We start from the raw sequence: 26,637 nt of genomic DNA, 5'->3' as shown, positions 1-26,637 counted from the left end.
GTACTAGAATGGGATTGTCAATAAGTATCTACCAATAATACTAACCCATTTAGCACCTTTCTTAGAGTTTCTATCTTTAAACCCAGCTATGACTACTAAACCAACAATAAAGCAAAATAGACCTTTAATCCGGGTAAGTCAAACATTCAGTCTCCATTCGAAAACAGCCCAATCCAAATAACTAATTTAAACACCATACTAACCTCTGACTCTTCTGTCCATACTACCAATACAACTTTTATTATCCAATTCAACTCAATCCTAACCCAATCCAATCCAATCCTAACCCACCCCAACATAACCCAACTCAACTCAATACAATCCAAACTCACCCCACCCCACCCCAACCTAACTCAATACACTCCATCCAAACCCAAATACACTTTAAACTATCACGAATTAACCCAAATAAGCCAATCTAATTCTAAAAACCCAATTCGAATTCTAAATATTTTAGTATGCAGAACAAATACGAGATCTTCAAAGAACATATTCGGGCTCTTCGAGATACCCCCCTCGATCCAACTACTACTTATCGTACCGTTTCAAGTGTAAATGGACCCCTAGTCATTATGGACAACATAAAATCACCTAAGTACTCTGAAATTGTTAAGTTAGCCCTACCAGATGGTACACAACGTACTGGACAAGTCCTAGAAGTTAGTGGTAAGAAAGCAGTTATCCAAATCTTTGAAGGTACAGCTGGAATAGACACTAAACATACCTGTGCTGAGTTTACAGGTGAGACTATGAAAATGGCCGTTTCAGAAGACCTACTAGGTCGAGTTTTCAATAGTATTGGTGTGTGTATTGATGGCGGTCCAAAGATTATTGCTGAGGATCATTTAGATATTCAAGGCCAACCAATTAATCCTTATGCTCGTATCTATCCTGAAGAGATGGTACAAACAGGTATTTCTTCTATAGACGTAATGAATTCTATTGCTCGTGGCCAAAAGATTCCTATCTTCAGTGGATCCGGTCTACCCCATAATGAAGTAGCCGCTCAAATCTGCCGCCAAGCCGGTTTAGTTAACAAGAAAGCTACAGTTGATAAGAGTGATGATAACTTTGCCATTGTCTTTGCCGCCATGGGAGTGAATGCTGAAACAGCTCGATTCTTCCGTAATGAATTCGAACAGAATGGAGTACTTGATCGAACAGTTCTTTATCTTAACTTAGCTAAAGATCCAACTATTGAACGAATTATCACCCCTCGTTTTGCCCTTACTGCTGCCGAGTACTTAGCTTATACTACTGGTAAACATGTTCTAGTGATTATGACCGATATGAGTTCATACGCCGATGCCCTCCGTGAAGTCAGTGCAGCGCGTGAAGAAGTTCCAGGTCGAAGAGGTTATCCCGGGTACATGTACACCGATCTTTCTACTATCTATGAAAGAGCCGGTCGTATTGCCGGAGTAGATGGTTCAATTACGCAAATTCCTATTCTGACTATGCCCAATGATGATATTACTCATCCCATTCCTGATTTAACTGGGTACATTACTGAAGGTCAAATTTACATTGATCGCCAACTTCATAACCGCCAAATCTATCCACCAATCAATGTTCTTCCTTCTTTATCTCGTCTTATGAAAAGTGCTATCGGTGACCAAATGACCAGAGATGATCATTGTGATGTTTCCAGTCAACTTTATGCCAAGTACGCCATTGGTAAAGATGCAATTGCTATGAAAGCCGTTGTCGGAGAAGAGTCTCTTTCCAGTGAGGATAAATTAGTCATTGAATTCGTCGAAAGGTTCGAAAAGGAGTTCATTGCCCAAAAGAAAACCGAACTCCGTACGGTCGAGCAATCATTAGATCTCGCCTGGTCACTTCTCCGTCTCTTCCCCAAGGAGCAACTCAGTCGAATTCCCGACTCCATCCTCGACAAATACTACAACCGCCAAAGTTCCAACGACTCTTCCCCCCACCAAACCAACTAATTCATTTCCATTTCCATCTCCACCACAAGACCACCACAAGACTAACTCATCTTAACTAAATCCAAATCTAATCTAATTCAGTACCAAAAAACATCCAAAATATCTAAAACTAGCATAACCCATATCATTTAGTATAATCATCCTCTACTAACTTCATCAGCCTCTACTAACTCAACTTCACCTCTACTAACCTAATACTAACCTAATACTAACCCTAGTACTTGTATTTAGGATGGGCACTCGTTTCAATGATTCCTGAACCTCTTGGCATCAAATAGATAAGGAAATCAAAAAGATCTGAAGACTTAATGGCTGAACAAATATCACTCCTCTGCAAAATCCTCCTCTTCCCCTCCTCAGTATGTTGCCAAGCCCTTAAAGTCAACTCTTCAATAAAGATCTCAGTTACTCGTGAGAATAGTAATGGTACTTCACTAGCTACTTTACTCACTTCTTGTTCTACCTTCATTAATCTCTTAATCCGAGCAAGAGGTAAAGCATTATCCTTCTGAACTCCTTCTCCACTTGATACATACCCTAAGACATTCTTCCAGTACTCCTCAATGACTCCATTCTTCTTCATAATAGTCCAAATACACCGTAACTTTAACCACTATTTGTTTATTTATTTTTACGTGTTTTAGCCCCTACCCTAGAGGCTCTTTTAAAGTTAAACTGCTATAGGAATGATTGATCAAAAAGAAATATGCGTATTATCTACACTTTTACTTCACACTTCCGGACTTGAAGTATCCGAAAACAACATTAAGAAAATTGCAACTCATTTAGGAGTAGAATTAGATTCTTATCTAGTAGAACTATTTAGTAAAGTTTCTGCCAGTACTTTAGATAAGATTATCAGTAATCCAGTGGCTGGTGCTGCTGTAGCTGTTTCTAGTGAAGCGGCTGCTAGTACTGGAGCTGCTCCTGTGGCTGAGAAGAAGGAGGAGAGTGAGGAGGAAAGTGATGACTTTGACTTGTTTTAAGTGAATTAATAAATCCTTATCTTATCTCATTTTGTTATATTATATTAGGTTATGTTATAGTTTGGGTTAGTGTGTTATTACGTTATCTTATCTTATTATCTTATTATGACGTCATCTTTATTTATGACGTCATCAGATTTTAAGATTAGCTTATTACGCCATCATATATTATCTTAGGCTTATCTTAATCGTATCTTAATCTCAACTTGATCTTTATTCTCGGTTGTAATAGTAGAGTGTAATAGTAGAGTGTAGTATTAGAATGTTAATAGTAGAGTGTAATAAATAGTAGAGTGTTAGTATTAGAGTGTTAGTATTAGAGTGTAATAGTAGAGTGTAATAAATAGTAGAGTGTTAGTATTAGAGTGTAATAGTAGAGTGTAATAGTAGAGTGGGTGGAGATTGTTTAAAGTAATAGTGGTGGTATTTAGAGGGCATAGATGGTGGGTTGAGGGGTGGTTGGGAGATTGGTGAGATTGGGGTAAGGACAGAAGAAATAAAGATGGCTATCGCCTTGTGTTTGGTGTTGGATACATTCTAGAGTAATGGGGGTAGTTGCGGTGAGAATGATGTTGTTTTGGGAAATACTAGTGAGATAGCATGGGTTTTCGTAGACCACGGGTTGTAGGCATACATGACATCTAGATGGTTGGGGTTGGTTTTGGTGACTGATGGCACAATGATGGCAAAGGAAGTGGGCGCATTGGAAGAAGCAAAGGATTTGAATGTGGTTCTTGGGGTTGAATTGGGTGGGTGTAGTGGTGGAGGATGTGGAGGGTAAATAAAGAGTGCGGAAACAAATTGGACAGTGGAATGGTGAGTACTTGGGATTGAGTTTGATCTCTTTTTGGGCTGTGATGATAGCATTGAAGATCATTTGGAGAGTTGAGATGGGCATAGGATTGGTGGAGAAGAGAACATTCTTGAGTTGGGTGGGTTGAACTGGATGAGTTAGGAGTCGAGTGAGGAAAGTATAGGGGACAGCAGTAAGTCTGAATTGGTAGTAGAATCTGGGTTTGGAAATATAGTAGTAGCATGGATGGATTGGTAGTTTGAAAGGAGGTGAGTTTGGATTTGGGGCTTGGATTTGGATTTCAGTAAGTGTGTTTAAGTCATTGATCCAGTAGTTGCGAGCTCTTAGTACTTCTAGATCAGCGGTGGATATAGAGGTATTGGTTAGTTGTAAAGTTGTTACGTTCTTGAATCGAGTGGCTACCCAGCGAAGAATAGTTGGTATGTCTGTTTCGGCGATTGAATGGTTGTCATGGAAGTGTAGAGTTAGTTGCTTAACGGAGTGTTTGGAAGGTGGTGGAAGTCTTGTGTTAGATTGAGAATTTGGATTTGGATTCGTTAGGAATGGGGTAGAGATGGAGGGGGGTTTATAATCGGAGATTATGAGGTCTAGAGTTACACTAAATAGAGTAAAGTGGGTTTGAGGCTCGAAGCGAATGGAGTTGGAGTTGGATGGAATGTTGGTGAGGTAGACAGTAAGTGGCATGCCGGAGAAACGAATGCCAAGACTGTCTAAATCTAAGAAGGAATTGATGTAGTCGGAATAGTTGTCCGCTTTTGGTTGGAGAATTAGTTTGTTTAGGCCGAGATTGTTGGTGGTTCTATTTGGGGCGGTATTCACTCTTATGTAGCGGTGGAGATCGAAGTCGTCGGGTGCTGGTATGTGCCAGTACTCTTCGAGGCTTTTTCCTATCTTTTGGAGAGTGGTGAGATCTTGGGTCTGGTAGACTTCGTTTAGGCCATGGAAGTCATTGAGAAGAAGAGAGGCCATGGGTTTAAGATGTGTTAGGGGTAGGATTTGGACAATACCAAGATTGGGGAAGTGCTGGTTTAAAATTTCGACGTGTGTATCAATGACAAACAGATAGCGACTAAATATCCAATAGATAATGTCCTCATCAACACTATCTAGCACTAGAGTCTGAACATGAAAGTGGTATTGGCTATTTTTGGTCTCTTTGACGAGTTTTGTTTCTAAGACGGCCATAGTGAAATGGGTGGTGGTTTGGTCGCTAGCACAGACATTTTGGATTATAAGCTTTGTAGCTGTGATGTCATGGAATAAATCTAGAAAGGCAATGCATAGCTCTTTTTCTTGGTTGGGCTTACTTTTAGACCCACTGATAGTGATAGATTGGTAAGTTATGTGGCGGCACAAGTAATGGTTGTCGTGGCTGTACGTACGGATAGTTTCGGTTAGTCCGGGCTTATCCAAGCGAATAAGAACTGGTTCTTTGGGAGGCCAAGTTATATAAGGTTTAGTATTGTCGGACTGGTCACTTCTTGGTGCTCGTTTATAGAGGAGTTTATAGCCATCGCATTTGAGCGTACCATTAGCAACGGCGGTTGGCATAGCGGATAAGGCACCGATTTTAACAAGTAGTTGCATGGATTCTTGTAAGTCCGTTCTGTTCGGTTCATATTCGGGAATGACATTAAGAGCAACTATGCCATTATGACGCAAGGCATCTTTGCAATACTCAGTGTGTTTAGATGGACGGGTACATGCCGAATTAGTAGCGATAAGAGCTTTAACGCAAGTAGCGTGTATCCACCGTTGCGGGGGACAATTCTCTTTATAGTACTTGGTTTGTGTTGTGTGCATAGCTCTGAGGTTAAACTTAATACTGGCAATATAAGGAACCCGAATGATCGAGTCATTCTTGCGACCTAAGTATTGAAAAAGCTTCCAATTAGCCTGTAAGGTCAATTTACGATGTGTGGTGCCCTTAGTATCAAGATTAGCTAGTTTCACATCCGATATAGTCTTTGTCTCAATAATAATGCTCTGGCAACTAGTCCGAGACGATTGAAGAAATGCAAAGTTAATGGTCGTGTTTGCCGGTGTCTCTTCAAAAATGACAGTATAACCGTTCGTTAGAGACAACCAAAGAAGAAGATTAGAATGAAGGAATCCCATCTTTATCAACCGAACTGTCATAAAAGAACAATACCAGACAAGGCCGCTCTTTATCAACGCCTTAACGTTATTTAAAACACCATCAACCTCAAGCACACCATTAACATGATAAACAGCATAATTAGCAGTGTTCAATGCTTCTGCCCGACAGGCTCTTGAATCAACTTGTAAAGTACCTTGTTGATGTTCCGACATAGGATTAAAGTATATCTTCATAGTAGCGCAACAAAACATATTAACAACTCGAGATAGAATAACTAAGTTTTCCCGATGGCATTGCCAATTCTCTGTCAGGCACTGAACAACAGCACACACCGTCCTAATAAAAGCAACACGTCTTATCTCTCTCAAAGCCAATTCAGCCGCGGCAACATTTTCATAATAAGGCAGTATAAACCGAGTATGATTATTATCAACAATTACATATTCCGGAGTATTTGTTAAACCACTAGATTTCGGCACACACAAAATAGTAGTATTCAAGCCCACATCCGGACATTTACCCGGCAACCTCTTAACATCCTGGTACAAGCATAAATCCACCTGTTCTTTCACGAACGAAAACCCAGACCGATTCAGGCCATCAATCACATCCAATCCAAGCACACTATTCCTCAGCACCAACCAAGCAACCACTCCAAGCACACACCACCATCGTATTACTCTAAACAAGCAAGCACAAACCACCCGGCTAACAAACACAAACCACCTCAACTTCTTTAATTCTCCACCACCCAAGCACACTTCATCCGTACGACCAGCATTCACTTCTACTTTTGAAATCCTTCGGCATTTCAAACCCACGCCTCCAGCTAAACCAAGCAACAGCAACATAATGTCGATATCTTCACACTTCAATTTATAATTTCCAAGACATATTTTGATAAGAAGATCTTTGTTTCCAAAGATCATATTGTCTTTTTATTCCGAAGCAATCTACCCCAAAGCATATTTACATCCCAATTATCCTTCAATTCAGTCCAGCCCAATACTAACACAATCCAATGCTAACACTAACCCAACCCAACACTAACTCAACTCAATATTAACCCCACACTAACCCAACATAACAATAAATCTACACTTCCTATTTATTCCATTCAACGAACCCAACATAACTCAATACTAATACATAACTCAATACATAACTCAATACTAACTCAAGCATAGAGATAGTTTTCCTCTACTATTCAGCAGGGGTTACTTCCAGCAGTTTAGGATCTCTAGATCTTCAACACTAAAACCTACTAACAACCAACACTAACCCAATATCACCCCAAAACCATCCCAAACTCGATACTAACCCAATAACCAGCCCAACTTAACCCAAATACCGTGTAAATTTCTTCTTTTCATATGTCTGATAGCGAAGTTGAGAGAATTCTGGGGTGTCAAAAAGACTATTGCCAGGTCTTACAAGTCAGTGAAACAGCCGACAAAAAGACCATCAAGAAACATTACAGGCAACTAGCACTAAAAGTCCATCCAGATAAAAGCAAGCACCCCAAAGCCGCCGCCGCCTTCACAGCCCTCAAACAAGCCTACGAAGGTCTCCTCATTGGTGAGTTAAAAGAACCACCCAAACACACCAACCACAACCACTTCTACCACAATCAATCCTATCACAATCACTCCCATCACAATCACTCCTATCACAATCCCAACCGCGGCTACACATTCTCCTATGGTTTCGACCCCGCCAATTTCCACAACTCCTACCACACTCAATTCTCCAACTCCTTCCACAACATCCCAGCCGAAGAAATCCTCCGCCGCATCTACATGGCCCACTTCAATGCCCAATTCAACACTCATGCCCGCGCCCATACCCAAAACTTCAATCGATCCACTCCACTAGAAATCTCTCCCAACCGATGTGCCGTTCTCCTAGCCATCTTCATCATCCTCTGGGCTGTCCTCCTCCGCACTTCCTAAACTCCACCACTTACTCAACTCAACTTAAACATATACTTTACTTAACTCAACTCAACTTAAACATATACTTTACTTAACTCAACTCAACTCAACTTAAACATATACTTAACTTATACTCTACTTTACTTTACTTAACCCAAACTCTACTTAACTCTACTTTACTTAACCCAACTTAAACATATACTCTACTCTACTTAAACATATACTTTACTTACTATATTCAACTTAAACATATACTATACCAACTCAACTCCACTTAAACTAAACTCAGCTTAAACTAAACTCAACTTAAGATTAAACATATACTATACCAACTCCACTCCACTCAACTCAACTCTATACTAACCCATTTATTGACTTTAGACAATGGTAGATGTAAAAATGACGTCATCATCCATATCAATATATTCTAAATTTCTTTTTTACGTATGCATACTGAAGAAACTAAAGAGAAGCGCGATACCCCAATTGGTGCCAATAATTCCATCTATGTTGGTGATTTACCCAACAATATTACAGAATCTGATTTATTTCAACTCTTTTCATCAGTTGGTCAGATCTTTACTATAAACATACCCAGAAAGGAGTCTACTAAAGCCAGAGTCTATGCTTACGTAACCTTCTTTGACTCTTCGTCCGTATCTCAAGCGATTGAGAATTTCAACTTCTATTCCGTTCATGGCTGTCAAATCAGAGTTATGCCCCTTAATAAAGAGATTGTAGTAGGTAATAGAGATGCCAACGTAGTAGTAAAGAACTTACCTACTACTACGGACAATCAATCCCTCTACGATACATTTTCTAGATTTGGTAAGATAAGTAGTTGTAAAGTTCAACAAAATGCAGCTGGTGAATGTACTGGAGCCGGTTTTATTCAGTTTCAGGACCCTAAAGTAGCTGCTATTGCTATTGAAATGATCAATAAGTTATCTATTGGTGATAAAAGACTAGTAGCCGTTAAATGTATTCCTAGTGATCAAAGACGTAGTAAAAAGGAAGAGATAAACAAAGTATTCACTAACGTATATGTTAAAGGCTTCCCTAAAGAGGTAGAAGAGAGTGATTTAAGACAAGTACTTGAGCAGTACGGTGAATTAACTTCCTTTTTAGCCCCTAGAACGGAAAGTGGGGAAATGCGTGGCTTTGTCTTTGCTAATTATGCTGAACATAGCAGTGCAGTAGCAGCTATTGCCGGTTTACATGGCCAGAACTATCCAGGCACTGATAACGTACTTTACATACAAAGGGCTAAGCCTAAGAATGAAAGAGAAGAAGAACTAGCTGAAAAGTACGCTGGACTTATGGAATCAGCCGTTAATCGTAATGTTTATGTAACGAACTTAAGTCCTGAAGTGACTGATGAGAGTTTATTAGCACATTTAGCCGTTTATGGTCCAATTGTTTCGCATAAGTTAGGTCGAGATGAGAAGAATGCCCGGGCCTATGCTTACGTCTGTTTTGAGAGTAAAGAAGCAGCTGCGGCCGCTGTAAAAGGTGCTAATGGTACAGAGTTAGGCGGACGAGTACTGGATGTGACTTTCTTTAAGAGTAAACGGACTCGAGAGATGGAGAAGACTATGGCGGCTTACAGTGCCTATTCAAACGGGTACGTGCATAAGGGGAAGAGGAAGAGTGAAAGTACAACGGGATATGAGTTGTATACTTTGATCTTATCTTTAGCCCCGAGTTATACTGAGAAGATTGCCCAAGCCGGATTCAGTTCAGATGAAGAGTTTGCGAAGAAGATAACTGGGATGATTTTGGAGTTGGGACCGGAAGAGGTCAAACGGGCCTCAGTACTCGGGAACGTGCTATCTCATTACGTCGAGGAGTCCCTTGAAGAGATTATTATGCACCGCCGCCAGGAAACACTAGAATAAATGGGAAATAATGGATTGAGTTGGTTTGTGATTGTAGTGGTTGAGTTGGGGTAGTAGTGGAGTTAGATTGTGATTGTAATTGGTGGGGGAGAGAAAAAGTGGAGAATCCGGGGATCGAACCCGGGACCTTGTGCATGCGAAGCACACGCTCTGCCACTGAGCTAACCCCCCAATAGCTTGTTGTGCGGTATTGAGTTAGTATGAGTTTAGTATTGTGATGGCATGAGGTTGAGTTGGTTTGTGATGGTATTGAGTTGTGTTATGATGAGACTGATTTAGAATAAATAGATATTGAGTAATGTTAGGATAAGATATTTATTGGTACAGTTACGATGGTTTAGTATTGGGTTAGTAGTTGTTATAAATCAAAGATGGACTGGGTTGAGTGGGGAGGGGTTGTATTGGTTGGTGTTGTATTGGGTTTAGTTGGGGTGGTTGGTGTTGTAGTGGGTTTTGTTGGGTTAGGTGGAGTGGTCTTGGTTTGGGTGGTGGTGGTGGAAGGAGTGGTAGTAGTGGTGGAAGAGGGCGGGGGAATGAATGGGGGTGGAATGGAGAGGGTGAGATACTGAGTGAACGTACTGAGGAGAGATGGAATGGCGGCTGCTGGGAACCAGAGTGGGTTGGCGAGAGAGTGGAAAGATGGGGGAATAGCAGCGGATGTAGCTGAGATTTCGGCAAAGTAGCAGCGCTTGCAGTGTTGGGTAGTACAATTGGAGGGAATGGAAGTAAATTGTGCGGCAATAAGGGCCTGGGCGGGAGGAGTGATAGTAATTGGTAAGTTTTTGAATACGGAAGATTGAATTTGTGCTTCGTTGTGGCGGTGGAGATAGAGATAAGTTTGAAGAAGCCAGAAACTAGTGAGGGATTTAAGAGGAGCAGCTACTTCTTCATTCTCAAGTATTTCACGAAGGGCAAAGAGAATATCTGGACTAGAGATAATAGGATCAGGATGAGGATTAAGCAAAAGAAGAACAGCTGTTTTAAGGTAAGTAAGGGCTGAATTGAGTTTAGTAGTAGTGATTTGGGGTAGTTTGTAGAGGAAGAGGGCTAAATCTGTCTCATCAAGAGTAGGACTAGTTGAGTTAGTTGTGGTGGTTGCTTGGGTAGTAGTAGTAGTTGGTAGAGAAGCAATGAGTTGGGCTAAGAAGGGTAGATCACCTAGGGAGTACGTAGAAGGACCAGTACTCAGTATATTATAATGGGATAAGTTAGTGTAAATACCTAAGGTACAATTCCAGCGCATGGGACATGAAGATAGAAGGGATTTAGTCAGCAGCTTATGGAGTTGGCTAAGAAGTGGTTGAGTTAGACTTAGATGACTAGTAGGAAGTTCAGATGAATTAGTAGTAAGTAAATAAATAGATAAGAGATCATTTAGATCAATAAGTGTAGGAAGGAAAGAGACAAGTAAAGACTTAGATTTAGGAAAGGCAGCTAAGACATAAATGATCTTTAAAGTATGGTGGGGATGAAGTTTAAGCATTTTAGCTAGCCAAGTTGACCAACTAAGTTCTAAAAAGTACTCGATACTTTCAGGTGAATTATTAAGCAACTCAGCTATAGATAGTAAAGACTTACGACTTATTTCTCTTTCTTTAGCCGTTTGAGATAGTTTAAGCATACCTTCTAAGAAACCATTAAAGATAAGGAGCTTTTTAAGAGTATTGGATGATTTGAAGAGAATAACTAGTACATCAATGACTATTTCACGGCCGTAAAATGCTTCTTCAAAAACTTTGGTTTGATTAGGAGATGAGATTAGATAAGTAGTAAGTTGTTTTTGTTTTTGTTTGGCAATTGTACGAATGGTTTGCATTAACTCTGGTATCTCATCTGTAGTTGGTGAAAGTAAGTAAGTTATTATCTGGGGAAGAATATTATCTTTCTTGCAAAAGATATCCATGAACTCTAGACCGTTAGGACTAGTAAAGATATGGTTGAGTATTTGATAGAGTAAAGGAGTCTTTTCTATTTCTGGGTCTTTTATCAGTGTAGTTAAGACATCAAGGAAGTAAGTACCGCCAATTAAGGTGTCTTCTTCTGTGAGTTTCAAGGCTTCTTCCAAGGCACTTTTCTTATCTCCTGGATAGGTAGCGGCCTTAAGACGGGAGGCAATTAGAGCAGCTCTCTCTTGGATATCCATAAAAAAATGGCCTACAACATTGTTTATATTGAGTTGAGTTAAGATTGGGTTGAGTTGTGTTAGTATTGGGTTTGGTTTGGGTTTGAGTTGAGTTGAGATTGGGTTTGGTTGAGTTAGTATTGTGTGTTAGTATTGGGTTTGGGTTGAGTTAGGATTAAGTTGATATGATCTATTTAATGATTGGCTGGAATAGTAATGAGTAAATATGTGTTTGTCTTTTGAAATGTTTAAAGTAGTTAAGATATGATAAGGTACTTGAATAAGTGATTGAGTTAAGTTAAGTTAAGTTAAGTTGAGTTAAGTTGAGTTGAGTTGAGTTGAAGTATTTAGATAAGATAATTAAGATAATTAAGATGGTTAAGATAGTTGAAATACTTTAATCATTTAGTTAAAGGGGTTGGGATTCATTTGCTCTAGCCAGCGTTGGGCGGACTGGCCGGCTATCATTCCGGAGTAGGCTGCTGTGACGGCTTGGCGGTAGACGAAGTCTTGGACATCGCCGGCGGCAAATAAACCTTCAACGGCTGTTTCCATTGTTTTGGGATTTGTAATAATGTAGCCGTTACTATCTAGAAGGTTGGGGAACTCTTGCACGAACTCTGTGCTTGGTGTATGCCCAATCGCAAAGAATAAACCTGAGACTGGAATCTCCTCTAATTCTTGTGTTTGCAAGTTGCGTACTGTAACACTAGTTAGACTAGCCTCACCATGCGCCTCTTCCAGAACAGTCCAATATCTAATAGTTACATTAGGTAGATGAGAGACTTCCCAGAACAGATCTGGCCGAGCCCGGAATGTCTCCGACCGATGGATCAGAATGACTTCTTTAGCTACACCTGCTAGATAAAGAACTTCTTCCATAGCCGTATCTCCTCCACCAATAACCATTACTATCTCATCAGCAAATAACCAGCCATCACAAGTAGCACAAGCACTGATTCCTTTTTGCCAAAGTTCATGATCATTTGTGCCTTTAACGTACAACCGCTTAGCTACTGATCCGGTGGCAATAATAACGGCCTTAGCCATAATTGTGCCTTCTTCCTTAGTATGCACAAAGAACCGGTCTTTATCTTGCTCTATACCACAAACCCAGGCATTTTTAGTCCTTACTTGTGCCTGCTTAACATGTTCCTGGTAGAGAGCTACAAGTTCTGGACCGGTCTTATCTAAAAATCCAGGATAGTTATCAACACCTAAAGTCGTAGTTAGTTGGCCACCCGGGTACTGTTTTTGAGTATTCGTAAAGTTTCCGGCCAGAATTAAGGGTTTATGGTCCTGGAGGTAAAGAGAGGCCGAATAAGCAGCCGGACCACTACCAATAATAACCACTGATTCTGGAATAGAAGGAGTGCTCATTATAAGATACAAAAAAAGAAAATGGGCAAAAGTAGCTCTAACATGTGCAACAATCATGTTTCCCAGCGAAACAACACTTATAATGAAGATTCTCGTGCAAATCTACCTCTAAAAGGTCAAATTGCGATAGTTTATGATGACTTAGTTTGTGCGAAATGTCAAACTAAGCGCATAGATAGGCAAATGCATCGTGCTTTTGGCGAGCAACTGTGCAAAGAATGCCGTGGAGAAGTTCCCCTGATCTCACAAAGTCGGGCGATTGATGAGTATTTATTGACTGCTTCTGATCTATCTCTACTACCCTATCTTGAAACTGCCAATCCAATCAGTACTATGTACAAGCCCATGCGACTCTACCAACAAGAAGTTGTAGCCCAACTCTCCCAACGTAAATTCCCAGACTTAGCAGCTGAACGAGCCAAAAGGAAAGAGCAACAACAACTAAGAAAACAAGCTAGAATCAAGAAGAAGATTGCCGCCCTCAAACGCAGTACTCGGCCCAAACTAGAAAAGAGTCCAGCCCACCACCATACTTTTGACTCAAGCGGCCAATGTCCTTGTGGTCTAGTCGTGGAACAAGAAGAGTTGTAATGGACTAAGTTAGTACTTAGTAGTCAACTTAAACTAGTCCATAAGTACTATTTATATAACACATAGATAAGATTAAATTATGATTTGTTTTACTCTACTTTACTTTGTTTAACTATTATCTATCTAAACATAAACATAAACTAAACTCAATCCGAACTCAACCCAAACTCAATTTAAATCCAATTTAATGTCAATTTAATGTTCATATTAACTTAGTACCAAATATAAGTCAGATTCGACCTAAATCCAAATTCAATCCAACTTAATCCAATACTAACTTAACCCAAATCAATACTAATCCAACTCATCCCAACTCACCCCAACTCAACTCAACCCAGACCAAACCCAAACTCAACTCAATACTAACTAGAGGTTAACTTAATCAAATCAAAACCTAATTGGGTATACCCATAAAGACAACTCCAAGGGCTGGTTTGGCGTGATAGAAGGGATCAGTTAGTTCTAACTGGTCCTCCTTCTTAACAACTAAACTATCGGCAGTTTGCACGGGAATAACTTCATAATCAGCTGGTGGTAAAAAGTCTACTTCTAAATCCGTATCAATAATACTTATTCCTTCACCAGCCGGCTTAATCTCAGAAACTGTAAAGAGAATGTGCTTGAACTCCTCTTCAAAATAAAGCGAGATTGTATCACCAGGACTAAGTACTTGATAGTTTCGTAAAGCACTTTCTAAGGCCGGTTTAGGATTCTCTATCTCCAAGAACTCCTTGCTTTGTGGCAATAACCTAATAAAGCTTCCTTTAGGTAGTTCTGCACAAGTAACAGTGACAGGATGCTCATCTAAAGTCAACTGATCGTACATCCATTGTGGCAATACTATATCCTGAATCTCATCAGTAAATTCATGCACGCCCGCATGTGTATAGGCAATCCCCCCATGAGCCGAAATCTTGAAAACATAAGGCGTATTGACTTGTTTCTCAACTAAAGTGGCCAAACAAATCTGCGGAAGAAGAACCTTTCCAGAATGATGCTCCCTACTACCATTGGCATAGGTTTTGGGCAATAAAGTCCACTCAATTTGATTATCACGCTGAAAGAACCTCTGGAACATAAACACAATTTTTAGAAGACGTCATTTAGATTCGTTTAATTTTTGTCCTATGCTTGTGTATGACATTGTGATTGTGGGTAAAAATATCTCTGCTTTAACTGCTGCTATCTATTCTGGCATGGCTAGGAAGTCTACTCTTCATATTACGTGTCCCTCTGAAGAAATGAACACTTCAGGAGTTAATAGATACTTGGGATACAAAGAAGGATCTTATGCGACTTTCCAGGCGACTACAGAACGGCAGCTGGAGAAGTTTAAGGTAAGTAGTTTGGAAGAGGACTTGCAAGAAGTTCAAGTTAATGGTGATCGGGCGATAGTCAAAACAGAAACTCAAGCTATTTGTGCCAAAACAGTGATTATATCGACTAAGCAGCACTTGGCTGTAACTGAGACGGGTGCTGGTGAAGATGTGGTTTTTCCTTGTGGTGAAGCTTATGATGGGTGTATTGAGATGGTTTCTTTAGCAGGTACGGGTGCGATGGCAGCCATTAATGCTCGGATGGTCTTGGGGAAGAAGAAGGTTATGGCTGGAGATGAAAATCCGCCTAATAGTAGTTACTAATGGAAATGGTTGATTTACTTGACTTAATGGTTGATTTACTTGACTTAATACTAATCTGCTCGGTTGTGGTGGTTGGTTATAGGGAGACCAGTTGGGGGTCCTTTTGCTTGGCGGCGATAGTGCGGTTGTACTCCTCAATGAGTTTACGGTGGGTCTTTTTGGAGACTTTGGCGAGGACTTGGTGGAAGTGGAAGAGGCCGTTGGAGAGTTTGTGGAAATTGTCAATGAAAGCTGAGTGCATCTCTGGGGAGATAAGGAAGAGCTTTAAATAAAGTTTGGCTCGATCTAGAGTAGTAATGGTAATATCTTGGTTAAGTTGAGTAAAGATAGCGTTTTTGATAGGGACTTCAAGGGCGGACATGAAACAGAGGAGATATTCGGCTTGGTGGGCTTTGAGTTTAATATCGGAGAGGACATTGATAATCGACTGACCTAGAACTTCCAGCCATTCTTCAATGATCTCTTGGGTGTTGGTGAAAGTTAGTTGGGCGAATGCTTCTATTTCGGGGAGAAGAGTGGCTAGAAGGGGTTCGAGGTGTTTTTGCAGGGACTGGTTGGTGATGGTTTGTTTGGTAATGAAGACGAATCTGCGTTGCATGGCGACGGAGTAGGAGGCAAATATTCGGTTGGCAAGATCATCAAGGGCGGCTAGGGTTTGGTCAGAGGAGAGATTGCCTAGTCCGAAAAGCTCTTCTAAGTGCTGGGCCATTTGTTCGCTGGTTTCTTTGATATAATAAACGGACTCAATCCCGGAAATGAAGTTCTTCTCGGCATTGGCAAAGGGCGAGCGAATGATGATTTTGGCAATGGTGGCATCAACGAGGGAAAGGAAGGCATGGCCGACACTTGGGAATTTGAAATAAGCTAGTTTGGCCAGGAAATTAGTGAGAGTAGTGTACGTGTCATAGATAGTGGCATGAACATCTTTATCTAAGAAAACAAACTTGTGCTTCTCAAGACTGCTAAGATGGTGTTTAATATAGATGTCAATACAGGGAATAAACGCTAAAGACAGACTGTTCTCATTGACCTCTTCCGTGCAGAGTGGCCGCTCATTAGAAATGTCTTCCAATAATTGGAGGTGTTTAGGTGAAGTTTCTGAAAGTTTGAGAGCGGTTACTTCTTTGGGCGAGCCGGCTCGTTTGCTTTTAGTGCGGGGGACTAAGTAAACCCGTTCGAATTCAACACACTCCTTGAAGCTTGTTAAGTACTCTTCATCGGAAAATCCGCCCTTATCAATTACCCGGATAAGCTTGTTCTTGAGAATAATGGCAAGATCACCCAGAACTATTTTGGAAATACTCCACCAGATAGGTAGGTGGGCACTTTTGATGCCAACTTTGTCCTTAATCATAAGCAGTAATTCCAAGGCCTTCGCTGTTTCTGATAGTTTCTCGATCTTTTGCAATTCTTTGGTGTAGATAGATAGGGTAGTGTTGGACATCCAAGTCACAATTGAAGTTTGCACATCAGTAGTGTACTTGTCCGATAAAAGGGTGGACAACAGCACAACGTTTTTGTCCAGAGCCTTCTCATTCGAAATACTGTACTTGATGTCACTAATAATAATGTTCTTGAGCAGGAGAACGTTCTCTTGGATCATTTCGTACTTACTGGCATACTTCTCGGGAATGCGGTGGCGACTGGGATCTTTAACCACCGGCTCGAGAGTCTGCAATGTCTTAACAAGTCCTTTGTAGTCTTTGTATCTAACTTGGTCCCGAAAGTTCCCGAGGGCTTTTTTCTGGTCTTTGCTTATCTCTTCTCCGACTGGCTCGCTAGCTTTCTGTTCGGCAAGCAACTCTTTGGGGACATCACTTTCCTGGCTCATTTTCATTCAATTTGCCTCGCCATCTGCTTAAATACTTCAATGTAGCTGAAACACTGTCTGAGTTGATGTTTATTGATAGAGGGACTTCAAGTTAGAAAGAGTGACGAAAACTAAGGGTAGCGACAGGGAGAGAAAAAGCCCAACATTACACTCTGGGGAGTAAAACAAGAATGTCTTATGCGGCCGCGAAATCTCCTCCTTAATCCTATTGTACAGATGGCGAATAGTTACGGACTCTTGGATGGGCTCAGCCAAACAAGTCCTAATTACCGAAACGGGCAATAAATGGTTGTAAACTACAACTTCACGCAATTGTTTAAGTACTTCTTGAGATTCGACTGCATACTCTTCATGAGGCAGTACTTGAGAGACTTTAGTATTATAGAGCTCTTTGAGTTCAGTCGAAATTCTCTTCTGCCACTCCAGAAGAATGATTGGATAGAGTACATGTTTGAAGAGAATTCCTAGTAGGACTATCAGATAAACCAGGTGAATCACAAAGTAGACCTTCATTTCTTCTTTTTTCTTTAGTACCCCATGTTACCATATATGGACATACTTAGATTTAAACTTGTGGAGACGACAGTAATCATGTTTATACGTTGGTTTGACTATTCTCCATACAACTTTGAAGGCCAAAGAGCAGCTTAGATGATTTATATGCTGTGTCAGATCCTTCGCACATTTAATGTTAATTTCTTATCGCGTTTAGTATTTGGATTGTTTAAGTTAGTTTAGTATTTTAGTTTGAAATTGGAATTGAAATTGAAATTGTGAATTTAGATTGGATTAGCACAATCTATTTGTTTAGTCAAAACAATATATAATCAAATAGATTGAGTTAGGATGGGGTGGATTAGGATGTAGATGGGTTGAGTTGAGGTGTAGATGTAGATGGGGTGAAGTTAAGTTGAGCTAAGATAAATGAATATTTGATAGCCAACTCGGGTAATTAAAACACTCTCCTTTGTTTTGGGGAGTAAAGTTGAATCATATCTTGGGATATTACCACAACATTAATAATTTAGATTATTCATGTATATATCGCTTATTTGAAAGGGAAATATTATGCAAGATATGGTGAGCACACAAAAGATACTAGTTGTTAAAAGTCTAAACACTCGAATGAATAACTGGACAAGGTGGATTGCAATTACTACATGGACCTGTTTATTTCTACTGGTTTGTCTTATACCAAGATCTAGTGCTTTTCAAAAGGACGTAATAAGAAATGGATCGATAATTGGTGCGGCCGATTTTTTATCGATACCCTTTGTGGCTAATACTATTGAAAATGGTGATTCTGTTCTAGCTAAAGAAGTATGCTACTTCGTAGCCATTAAAACAAGAAGTCGTAACGGCACGGGTGCTTACTTCATTTGTTTGGGTGGAGTTTCACATAAAGTTCTTGCCAAACTCGCAAAGAACATATCAATCTATGGATACTCAAACTATGCACCGGTAAATGATGACCTCTTGTATAAGTATAGTGTGGAATATCCCCTTGCTAATGCTGGTCGGACTTTATCTCAGTCCTTTGTCATTCAAACGAACGATGCGCTTTCACACTATCTCATTCGACACGAAGGAACAAGCCATGTAGTTTCATCTACACAATCTAACTCAAATCCTCCCCAGCCCTTTGGCTACGCTAAACAGCCTACTGCTAATAACAGTACAATTCTACAAACCGGCTTGGTTAATCAATCAATGAATGCTCCCTCGACATTTGGCTGTTTGACTTTAACTGCCTCTAATTCTACTGCTCCTTCTAAACCCTCTCCGCCTTCTCCTAAAACTTCACCTACCCTTAACCAGACTGGTAATGCCAATTACATCGGCCAGTCTAATGTAGCCCCTAATTGGCTGGGAATCAGCTCTAATACTTATCATCAGCCGTCTGCTTTAAGCACTACCCCCCGGCCGTCACTTGCTAACCCAATACTAACCCAACCACTTTCTAGCCCACCTCCTCCCACTATCCCCATCACACAACCACCCCAATATACACTTCCGGCTGTACCTCCTACCATGCAACTACCCCAATCTACACTTCCGGCTGTACCTCCTGTCCCACAACCACCCCAATATACACTTCCCACAATTCCCATCACACAACCACCTCAATCTACACTTCCTGCTGTACCTCCTGTCCCACAACCACCTCAATCTACACTTCCCACTACCCCCATCACACAACCACCTCAATCTACACTTCCCACTATTCCCACCATACAACCACCCCAATCTACATCCACGCAGCAGGCTGCTAAACCTTTCGCAGAGAAGGCTAACTATGTTACGGTGCCAGAATCGAATGTTGCCACTGTCGTGAAGCAGCAAAGAACACCTGTTCCTTCTAAAAACGGAAACAATCCAGATTCATTTTCCCAAGGTCTGCCTAATGTTGGCCAAAGTTGCTACTTTAATAGTGCCGTACAGATAATTGCTTCTTTCCCAGAAATCCAAGCGATTCTACTCAATATAGTTAAGCCTAGTCTAACCAATCAAAACATCGACAATTCCCTTCAACATGAGCCTAAACTAAAACGTACTTTGAGTGGATTTATCAATATCTATGAGTGGATGATAGCCGCCCCGAATAGTAACCACCAATCGGATCAGAAGATAAGAAAGGTGCTTGTGGGTGCTATAGAAGACATGGACATTGCGGCTATAAACGAGACAGGAGATGCCAAAGAGGTTGTTCTGAAGTTCTTCAACAATTTAGAGAAATATCTAACTGCAGCCAGTGTTGTCACCAAGGAAAATCAATACGAAGTTGCCCTCCAGAGCCTGCGCAGTCTCTTCCTTATGGACACTACCGAAACACTAAGCCTAGGCCAGAATTCTGTGCCTGTTCCTAACCAGCAAGACAAGTACTATACACCCATTCTTAGTGTAAAAACCTCTCCTAATACGTCCGATGTTCAGTCTCTGGCCCAATTAATTAGTGAGAAAGTGTGCAAACAGACCCAAAAGCATGGATCTCAATCTACCTATGCCATTCTAACACTACCCAAGTACATAATGATTGAGATCAACTGTCTAACCGTAACCCCATCGGCAAACACCAGTCACCCTCCTACCATTACAAAGTACACAAAACACATCAATATCGACCAAACCTTAAACTCCAACCATCTTTTATTCGAGCCAGTATCCACACCCGTCGAGTACAAAATCAAAGGCTTTATAACCCATTTCGGTCGGACTATGAACACCGGCCATTATGTTTCTTATTGCAAACGTAACGGGGAATGGGCCATATACAACGACCTAAATGTCGACCATAGTATAGAGATAGACAAGCACCCTACCATGGTAAAACAATCAACCGTCTGCGAATCAACAAGCTACGAAACGCCCTGTTTTATCGTTTATGAAGCCGAGTCCGTTTAATCCAGTCTAGCACTACCCAATAGCCGATTTCAAGGCTTTGTGGCACAATAAATAGATCCATTTATTTGTTTCAACACCTAACCCAATAGTCTAATCACCAAATTAAGTCCAACCCAACTTAATCTAACCCCAATCAGTTAAAATCACATAAAATAACCTGAATCTTTATTTCTAAATCCCAAAATTCATTTCCTGAATTTACCCCCTTATCTTACCCCCGAGATCAAAACAACTTGGTAAGTTGGCTCTCAAAAATATTTCGAATAAACCACCCGTCGGAAACAAGTTGAGAAATTACCATTTATGGTAATTGAACGTAATATTTCCCAAAAAGGAAAAGAATAAGCATATTTATGAAAAGTTTTATGACCGATGTAATATTATGATCAATCTCGAATCTGTTCTATCTAGTCTGCCAAACATCATATGGAATGTTGGTGTCGGTTCCGCAATAGCACTTGCTGTTCTTATTCTCATGATTGTCCTCTCAGTTTGTTGTCTTAAAAAGAAAGCCAAGAAACGTGTGATTACCGTTGCCGTTATCCTTGGAGTTATAGCTCTTATTCTCCTCATCCTTGCTATTCTCTGCTACACTGAAGTAATCAACTACAAGGCTATTGCCACATCTATAGTTAACTGGATTAACAAAGTCTTCTACACTACATCTAATAATGCGCCTGCCGAGAAACCCCTAGAAACCAATGACATTACTAAGGATGCTCCACGAGTCAAACGCTCAACCATGCCAGAGATGACTCAGCAAGAGAAAGATAAGTGTTTTGAGTCACTTCGCGAATTTGATCGCAAGAACGACGAGGCCGGCATTGCTATTGATGTAGTTCCTGTCTGCCAATCAACGGTTTGAAGCCAACTAATGGCAAGCAGCTTAATCATAAGAATAAAGCACGTTTATGCTATTTTACTACTTATTTTCTAGGGTGTTCCACCATCTCTATCTTATCTAAGACAATCCCAACCCAATACCAACCCAATACACTCAACAACAAGCCCATTACTGGGAAAATACTAACCCGAATCAATAAGGTCTTCTACTCTACCCCGACCAGCACGCAAGTATCTACTGGCCAAGAAAGCCCTTTTATAACCAAACAGACCAGCCGCTTGGCCAATAGTGCTAGAAAGAAAGAGTGCAGGGCTATTATTAGATAAGGCAAAATACACTATCTCTATCCTTAGTGCTAAGGTTAAATATGAAAGATCTACTTCTAAGCAGAAATGAATCATTTCACTACTACCATCAATCACACCTTAAATTCAAACCTCTATCTACTTGTACATAAGATATTTGCCTAGATTTATTCCTTTGTGTTTCCCGGCACTCGTAATCATCTAATAAGCCGGTCTTTGACAGTATGTCAAATAAGTATCTTTTTATACGTCATATGGAAAATTACCATATATGGCAATTCAGTGACACATTTCCTAAAAAGGAAAAAAGTAGGTGTATTTATAAAAAGTTTTTTGTACCTACTGAATGATTAACGTTGCTTCGTTTATAGATGCCATGCCTTCTGCTTTTATGTACACTAGTATCGCTTCAGGTGCAGCACTTAGTGTAATGTTTGTTCTATTTGTCTTTTCACTCTGTGCCCTTGAAGATAAGTCAAAGAAAACAGCGATCAAGTTTGCCGTTATCTTTGGAACTATAGCTCTTATTGTCTTCACCATTGCTGTTCTCTGCTACACTGAAGTAATCAACTACCAAGCCATTATCACGCCTGTACTCAACTGGATTAACCGAACCTTCTATTCCAGCGAGTTGCCAGCCTTCGAACAAGCAAAGCAAGCAGGTGAAAGTGCCCTTGAAAAAGTTAAGCAAACAGGTGAAAATGTCCTTGGAACAGTTAAGCAAACAGGTGTTGACCTCGCAGGAAAGGCCAAACAAGTTCTTGATGAGACCATTGGCAAGACAATTAACGAAAGCCTCAGTAACATTAAGAGTCCGAACATATAAGTTCTTCTGGAAAAGTACAAGTAACCGCAGCACTTTAACCAATAACCAAGCCCTAATCTTAATTGTGTCAATTTTATCTCTACTTGATAAGTGTGAAGCGCCAACCATGAAACCGTGGGCCGGACTTGAAACAATAAACCACCCGAAAGTGACCATTTCGAGGTGGGTAGGACAGAAAGTAATAAAGATGCTTTATTTGGAACATTATACATAGAAATACTAATCTCATTCAAACTCGCACTATTTTTTGATGGATTGAAAATTGTCTATCAAACTAAAGAAAAGATGACGTCATTTGCCCTCTTTTTCCTTTTTGGGAAATTATCAAAAACATAATATACTCTTTTATAACTCAATTCTAGACTTCTTAGATATGAATTAGGTTAGTATACTAGTCGAAAAGATGTCTTTATTCGTTCTGATATATCCTTGGCAATAATCGATCCTGTTGTGTTTGCATCTCTTTGCTCTTATAATGGCCTCGAACGTGTTTGTAGGGGTTTTATGCGTCTAGATGCCAATTCCTACCATGTCCTTCTATAAAGACTCCCTTTGGTCTTTCAGAACCATCAGTGCCAATTACTTCCATCATTTGTACTTCTATCACACCTTTCTCAAGACTTTCTCAAGACTATTAAGCATAACTTACTCTTGAGGATCATAAGGATGCTTGCCTGCTTTTGAAATCAATGCCACCAGAGATCAGATTGGTTGTAGTCTAACATATTTGTCTTGTTGATTTATGGCTTTAATGACATCGATAATCACTGATGGTTTCAGTATCTCGAGATTAGCATAAAGATGAAATATATAAATCTTGTTCAGAATTGGATTTTAGTTGGTATTGAATTAGATTTAGTATTCCTATTTTGAGATATGAATTTCGACTTTATTTAAATCCTCCATTATTTCGATTGTGGTGAGCTTGCAAATATGACGCACCACAATCCAGACCACAACCCCAAATCACTAGCCCAACCAACCCTAGCACCACAATAAAAAGACATATTATTTTGGCTGTTTTGATTGCGATTATCGAAACACTGTGTTCTTTTTTGTTCTCGCCTTGTTCTTGTTCTCGCTCTTGTTCAAGCCTTAGGTTAGAAAGATCAATAAGGAGTCCCACGCCAAAGAGATAGAACGATTCACATATAAGATCCGAGTTCATAATCCAATAGGCGTACTCGTCAAAGATATGGTCATCTATAATTAGCAAGGCATCAAGGAGTAGGAATGAAAGGAAATAAAGTATCCAGTGGAGATGCCTGCCTAGGCTTGGCCTGCGGCGATAAAGCACTGTCCACACAATCAGACATCCAACAACAGAGACGGGTGCTAGTCCTAGAAGTGTCAGAAGTATGATATTGGAGAATGTCCAGCCATCACATCTGCAACGGGTAAACAGTTGATATCCAAAATTACCCAATAAAGCGACCGTTGCGATTGCAATGAATCCGAAACAGAGACTATTACTCCAATACACATCCCGAGCTGGGTTAGTGAAGATATTAGAGATCAGACCCCACGAGAAGAAAAGGCAACAAAAGGCTGCCAAGATAAACAATATAATGTAGATCAGGAAATAATAGAATATATATTCGCTTAGAATGAGTGCCGTACAAGACCAGCCCGGCAGGTTAGAAAAGTAATCTGCATACCAGGACGTCCTGGTGGTGTATGGTACTTCTTCTATGTAGCGAATTTTTGGTATCTTTGTCACGCCTACTATCTCTATTACTTCCTTATTGGGTTTAACTGGCTCGGGGCTCTGTTTCTTCAGCTCTTTATACTGTGTATACTCGGCAAAAGTGCTTATGTTCTTGTTGTTATCCCGGTAGAACCTTCTGTGCTCGCCAATGCCCAAATACCGCTGGATTGCCTTTCTGAAGGTTTCTAAATGCACATCCTTGGCTACTATGGTGTATGTATCGTCGGGAGCATACCGCAGACGCACTGCGTCCTCAAAGGTAAATCGCGCAACTTGGCAGACTTTATGAGGGATAAAGTTCGCAGAATCACCAGCAGTGTGATTTATTATCACGAATGTCTTATTATCGGCATCATATAGATAGTTGAGACCGGTGCAGTAGAGGTATGTGTTGAGCGGATGAATGTAGTTGAATATAAAACTGCGGCGCAGAGTTTGGAGGTTTTCCTTGGTTTGAATAAGGGAATACAACTTCATAGTCTCTGTAGATTTGTCCTCTTTTTGTCCAGTGAGCTCGGCGTACTTTGTTTCGTCAAGACATAGTATCTCAAGTCTATTTGTGGCGGCGGGAGCCTCTAGATAACAAGCAAAGCTAGCGATGTGCTTAACAAAAACCTCATGCTTGGGATTGATAGTCGTTTGGATTTGGTTTGGGTGGGCTGGATCTTGATTTAGTGCAGCGTACAGCATAAGAATGTTTGGGACATGATCGTATTCGATATACGGGGCACGAGTTATAGTATAACCGCGGTGCTTGAATAGAGATTTCAAGTGCTGGGCTATGTACTCTGTTCGTGACTGGCGGTCGAAAGAAAGCCCTAGGCGCTGATAAAAGTAGTACCTCAGAAACAAGCGCTTCGCATTTATATCCGTAGAGGCAACTAGCGGCAAGCCATTGTGCTTTATCTGCCCATTCTTATAGTCCTCCAATGTCTTTTTGGCCCACGGGAAGTCGAGGGCCGCTAATTCTTCTAGTGATAGAACTTGATTCATTAGATATGTAGACACACCTACGGTGGCCACAACTTGACTGTTTAATGCCAATAAACACCAAACAAGCACAAAAACAAGTACCAATTCGAATCTTCTTAGTTGATTAAGCATCAGCAACTTAAAAACCGGTTATATTTATAGTCAAAATTTCCATATTAGGAAATCCCTTACCAGTTATTGGCTGAAATATCACCCGTACTCAAAGCCAATAATAGCCCAATTAGAAGAGAAGACAAGGCAAGGAAAGCGCGTATAACACTTTTGCCAACCCAATAAGCAACGGATTATGAGGGTTATGATCTGTTAATTCTGCCGAAGTTTAGCTTTAATCTACTAACAATAGGAGATCTTTACCATTAATAAACCAACTCAACCCAACACTAACCCAATACCGCCTAAAAGGCGCTTGTGGCTGTGTGGCTTATTAGCTGTTTTCATATCCAGTGATGTACTTTTTGTCGAATCAACTCACGTCTTCTGCCGGCAAAGCTATTGTAGGAAGCTATAAAACCCCATTGCCAAAACAGTCCTAGACAATTTCCTTTGCCAGAAGTGAACCTCGTCACTTTTGGGTTAGTATTGGGGATTTCGAGGTGGGTAGTACAAACTGTAATAAAGATGCTTTATTTGGAACATTATACATAGAAATACTAATCTCATTCGAATTCACATTATTTTGCAACTGGTTTGAAAATTGTCTATCAAACTAAAGGAAAGATGACGTCATCCATTCTCTTTCTTCCTTTTTGGGAAGTTATCAAAAACAGAATCTACTCTTTTATAACCGAATTCTAGACTTCTTAGATATGAATTTCAACTTTATTTAAACCATCTAACATTTCGACCTTGGCATGCTTGCAAGTATGACACACCACAAGTAATCAACTTGATTTCTAACCAATCTAAACCCACCTTTTATTTTTTGTCCATGCTTAACCAATTCAACAATCTCACCCATTCTCTAAAACCAAAACACGCACTAATCAGTGCAGGTATCTTTTTTATCCTACTAGGTTTCCTCCTAATGGACACCCATCTTGTTTTTGTCGGCAATACTCTTACTACTATTGGAGTCCTCTGTAGTATTCAAAACTTCCAAAATATCAAGCCGTTAATTCTTTTCTTATCTGGATTTGCTATTTCTTTCAAACTAACCCATCTAGCCATCTTTATTGAATTCATTGCCCTACTCTTCTGGTCCCGCCGCAAACTAGGCACTCTTTCCCATCCCATCCGCCACCTCACCAAATTCCTCTCCTAATCCAATCCAACCCACCTCAACCCTCACTACTCTAACCCACCCCAACCCTCAC

The 26,637-nt window shown here is 40.4% G+C and overlaps 18 protein-coding genes across 18 annotated transcripts; 10 read left to right on the top strand and 8 right to left on the bottom strand.

Moving 5' to 3' along the window:
• Positions 1 to 458: 458 nt before the first annotated feature.
• NEHOM01_0209 (V-type H+-transporting ATPase subunit B) lies at positions 459 to 1,949 on the top strand (the record flags this gene model as incomplete). The annotated part of the gene is made up of 1 exon (XM_051489087.1): positions 459 to 1,949. The coding sequence occupies one exon, from the start codon at positions 459 to 461 to the stop codon at positions 1,947 to 1,949; it is 1,491 nt and encodes a 496-aa protein (XP_051345047.1).
• Positions 1,950 to 2,163: 214 nt separating this feature from the next.
• NEHOM01_0208 (nuclear transcription factor Y, gamma) lies at positions 2,164 to 2,532 on the bottom strand (the record flags this gene model as incomplete). Its single annotated transcript, XM_051489086.1, has 1 exon — positions 2,164 to 2,532. One exon carries the CDS (start codon positions 2,530 to 2,532, stop codon positions 2,164 to 2,166), a length of 369 nt encoding a protein of 122 aa, XP_051345046.1.
• A 103-nt stretch (positions 2,533 to 2,635) lies between these two features.
• On the top strand, positions 2,636 to 2,935 carry NEHOM01_0207 (large subunit ribosomal protein LP1; the record flags this gene model as incomplete). Its single annotated transcript, XM_051489085.1, has 1 exon — positions 2,636 to 2,935. One exon carries the CDS (start codon positions 2,636 to 2,638, stop codon positions 2,933 to 2,935), a length of 300 nt encoding a protein of 99 aa, XP_051345045.1.
• A 427-nt stretch (positions 2,936 to 3,362) lies between these two features.
• Positions 3,363 to 6,779, bottom strand: NEHOM01_0206 (uncharacterized protein; the record flags this gene model as incomplete). Its single annotated transcript, XM_051489084.1, has 1 exon — positions 3,363 to 6,779. One exon carries the CDS (start codon positions 6,777 to 6,779, stop codon positions 3,363 to 3,365), a length of 3,417 nt encoding a protein of 1,138 aa, XP_051345044.1.
• A 444-nt stretch (positions 6,780 to 7,223) lies between these two features.
• On the top strand, positions 7,224 to 7,802 carry NEHOM01_0205 (uncharacterized protein; the record flags this gene model as incomplete). Its single annotated transcript, XM_051489083.1, has 1 exon — positions 7,224 to 7,802. One exon carries the CDS (start codon positions 7,224 to 7,226, stop codon positions 7,800 to 7,802), a length of 579 nt encoding a protein of 192 aa, XP_051345043.1.
• A 428-nt stretch (positions 7,803 to 8,230) lies between these two features.
• Positions 8,231 to 9,682, top strand: NEHOM01_0204 (polyadenylate-binding protein; the record flags this gene model as incomplete). Its single annotated transcript, XM_051489082.1, has 1 exon — positions 8,231 to 9,682. The coding sequence occupies one exon, from the start codon at positions 8,231 to 8,233 to the stop codon at positions 9,680 to 9,682; it is 1,452 nt and encodes a 483-aa protein (XP_051345042.1).
• Positions 9,683 to 10,040: 358 nt separating this feature from the next.
• NEHOM01_0203 (uncharacterized protein) lies at positions 10,041 to 11,825 on the bottom strand (the record flags this gene model as incomplete). The annotated part of the gene is made up of 1 exon (XM_051489081.1): positions 10,041 to 11,825. One exon carries the CDS (start codon positions 11,823 to 11,825, stop codon positions 10,041 to 10,043), a length of 1,785 nt encoding a protein of 594 aa, XP_051345041.1.
• A 384-nt stretch (positions 11,826 to 12,209) lies between these two features.
• NEHOM01_0202 (thioredoxin reductase (NADPH)) lies at positions 12,210 to 13,184 on the bottom strand (the record flags this gene model as incomplete). Its single annotated transcript, XM_051489080.1, has 1 exon — positions 12,210 to 13,184. The coding sequence occupies one exon, from the start codon at positions 13,182 to 13,184 to the stop codon at positions 12,210 to 12,212; it is 975 nt and encodes a 324-aa protein (XP_051345040.1).
• A 21-nt stretch (positions 13,185 to 13,205) lies between these two features.
• Positions 13,206 to 13,775, top strand: NEHOM01_0201 (DNA-repair protein complementing XP-A cells; the record flags this gene model as incomplete). Its single annotated transcript, XM_051489079.1, has 1 exon — positions 13,206 to 13,775. One exon carries the CDS (start codon positions 13,206 to 13,208, stop codon positions 13,773 to 13,775), a length of 570 nt encoding a protein of 189 aa, XP_051345039.1.
• A 394-nt stretch (positions 13,776 to 14,169) lies between these two features.
• Positions 14,170 to 14,853, bottom strand: NEHOM01_0200 (ubiquitin fusion degradation protein 1; the record flags this gene model as incomplete). The annotated part of the gene is made up of 1 exon (XM_051489078.1): positions 14,170 to 14,853. One exon carries the CDS (start codon positions 14,851 to 14,853, stop codon positions 14,170 to 14,172), a length of 684 nt encoding a protein of 227 aa, XP_051345038.1.
• Positions 14,854 to 14,902: 49 nt separating this feature from the next.
• Positions 14,903 to 15,415, top strand: NEHOM01_0199 (uncharacterized protein; the record flags this gene model as incomplete). The annotated part of the gene is made up of 1 exon (XM_051489077.1): positions 14,903 to 15,415. The coding sequence occupies one exon, from the start codon at positions 14,903 to 14,905 to the stop codon at positions 15,413 to 15,415; it is 513 nt and encodes a 170-aa protein (XP_051345037.1).
• A 76-nt stretch (positions 15,416 to 15,491) lies between these two features.
• Positions 15,492 to 17,246, bottom strand: NEHOM01_0198 (uncharacterized protein; the record flags this gene model as incomplete). Its single annotated transcript, XM_051489076.1, has 1 exon — positions 15,492 to 17,246. One exon carries the CDS (start codon positions 17,244 to 17,246, stop codon positions 15,492 to 15,494), a length of 1,755 nt encoding a protein of 584 aa, XP_051345036.1.
• Positions 17,247 to 17,315: 69 nt separating this feature from the next.
• Positions 17,316 to 17,759, bottom strand: NEHOM01_0197 (uncharacterized protein; the record flags this gene model as incomplete). The annotated part of the gene is made up of 1 exon (XM_051489075.1): positions 17,316 to 17,759. The coding sequence occupies one exon, from the start codon at positions 17,757 to 17,759 to the stop codon at positions 17,316 to 17,318; it is 444 nt and encodes a 147-aa protein (XP_051345035.1).
• A 555-nt stretch (positions 17,760 to 18,314) lies between these two features.
• NEHOM01_0196 (uncharacterized protein) lies at positions 18,315 to 20,648 on the top strand (the record flags this gene model as incomplete). The annotated part of the gene is made up of 1 exon (XM_051489074.1): positions 18,315 to 20,648. The coding sequence occupies one exon, from the start codon at positions 18,315 to 18,317 to the stop codon at positions 20,646 to 20,648; it is 2,334 nt and encodes a 777-aa protein (XP_051345034.1).
• Positions 20,649 to 21,030: 382 nt separating this feature from the next.
• NEHOM01_0195 (uncharacterized protein) lies at positions 21,031 to 21,513 on the top strand (the record flags this gene model as incomplete). Its single annotated transcript, XM_051489073.1, has 1 exon — positions 21,031 to 21,513. The coding sequence occupies one exon, from the start codon at positions 21,031 to 21,033 to the stop codon at positions 21,511 to 21,513; it is 483 nt and encodes a 160-aa protein (XP_051345033.1).
• Positions 21,514 to 22,143: 630 nt separating this feature from the next.
• NEHOM01_0194 (uncharacterized protein) lies at positions 22,144 to 22,623 on the top strand (the record flags this gene model as incomplete). The annotated part of the gene is made up of 1 exon (XM_051489072.1): positions 22,144 to 22,623. One exon carries the CDS (start codon positions 22,144 to 22,146, stop codon positions 22,621 to 22,623), a length of 480 nt encoding a protein of 159 aa, XP_051345032.1.
• An 889-nt stretch (positions 22,624 to 23,512) lies between these two features.
• Positions 23,513 to 25,435, bottom strand: NEHOM01_0193 (uncharacterized protein; the record flags this gene model as incomplete). Its single annotated transcript, XM_051489071.1, has 1 exon — positions 23,513 to 25,435. The coding sequence occupies one exon, from the start codon at positions 25,433 to 25,435 to the stop codon at positions 23,513 to 23,515; it is 1,923 nt and encodes a 640-aa protein (XP_051345031.1).
• Positions 25,436 to 26,252: 817 nt separating this feature from the next.
• NEHOM01_0192 (uncharacterized protein) lies at positions 26,253 to 26,585 on the top strand (the record flags this gene model as incomplete). The annotated part of the gene is made up of 1 exon (XM_051489070.1): positions 26,253 to 26,585. One exon carries the CDS (start codon positions 26,253 to 26,255, stop codon positions 26,583 to 26,585), a length of 333 nt encoding a protein of 110 aa, XP_051345030.1.
• Positions 26,586 to 26,637: the final 52 nt, after the last annotated feature.

The sequence above is a fragment of the Nematocida homosporus genome (genome assembly GCF_024244095.1).
Source record: "Nematocida homosporus strain JUm1504 chromosome Unknown 4444, whole genome shotgun sequence".
Lineage (NCBI taxonomy): Eukaryota > Fungi > Microsporidia > Nematocida > Nematocida homosporus.
Note: the sequence above shows the minus strand (reverse complement) of the source record. Positions and strands in the feature narration are given on the sequence as shown.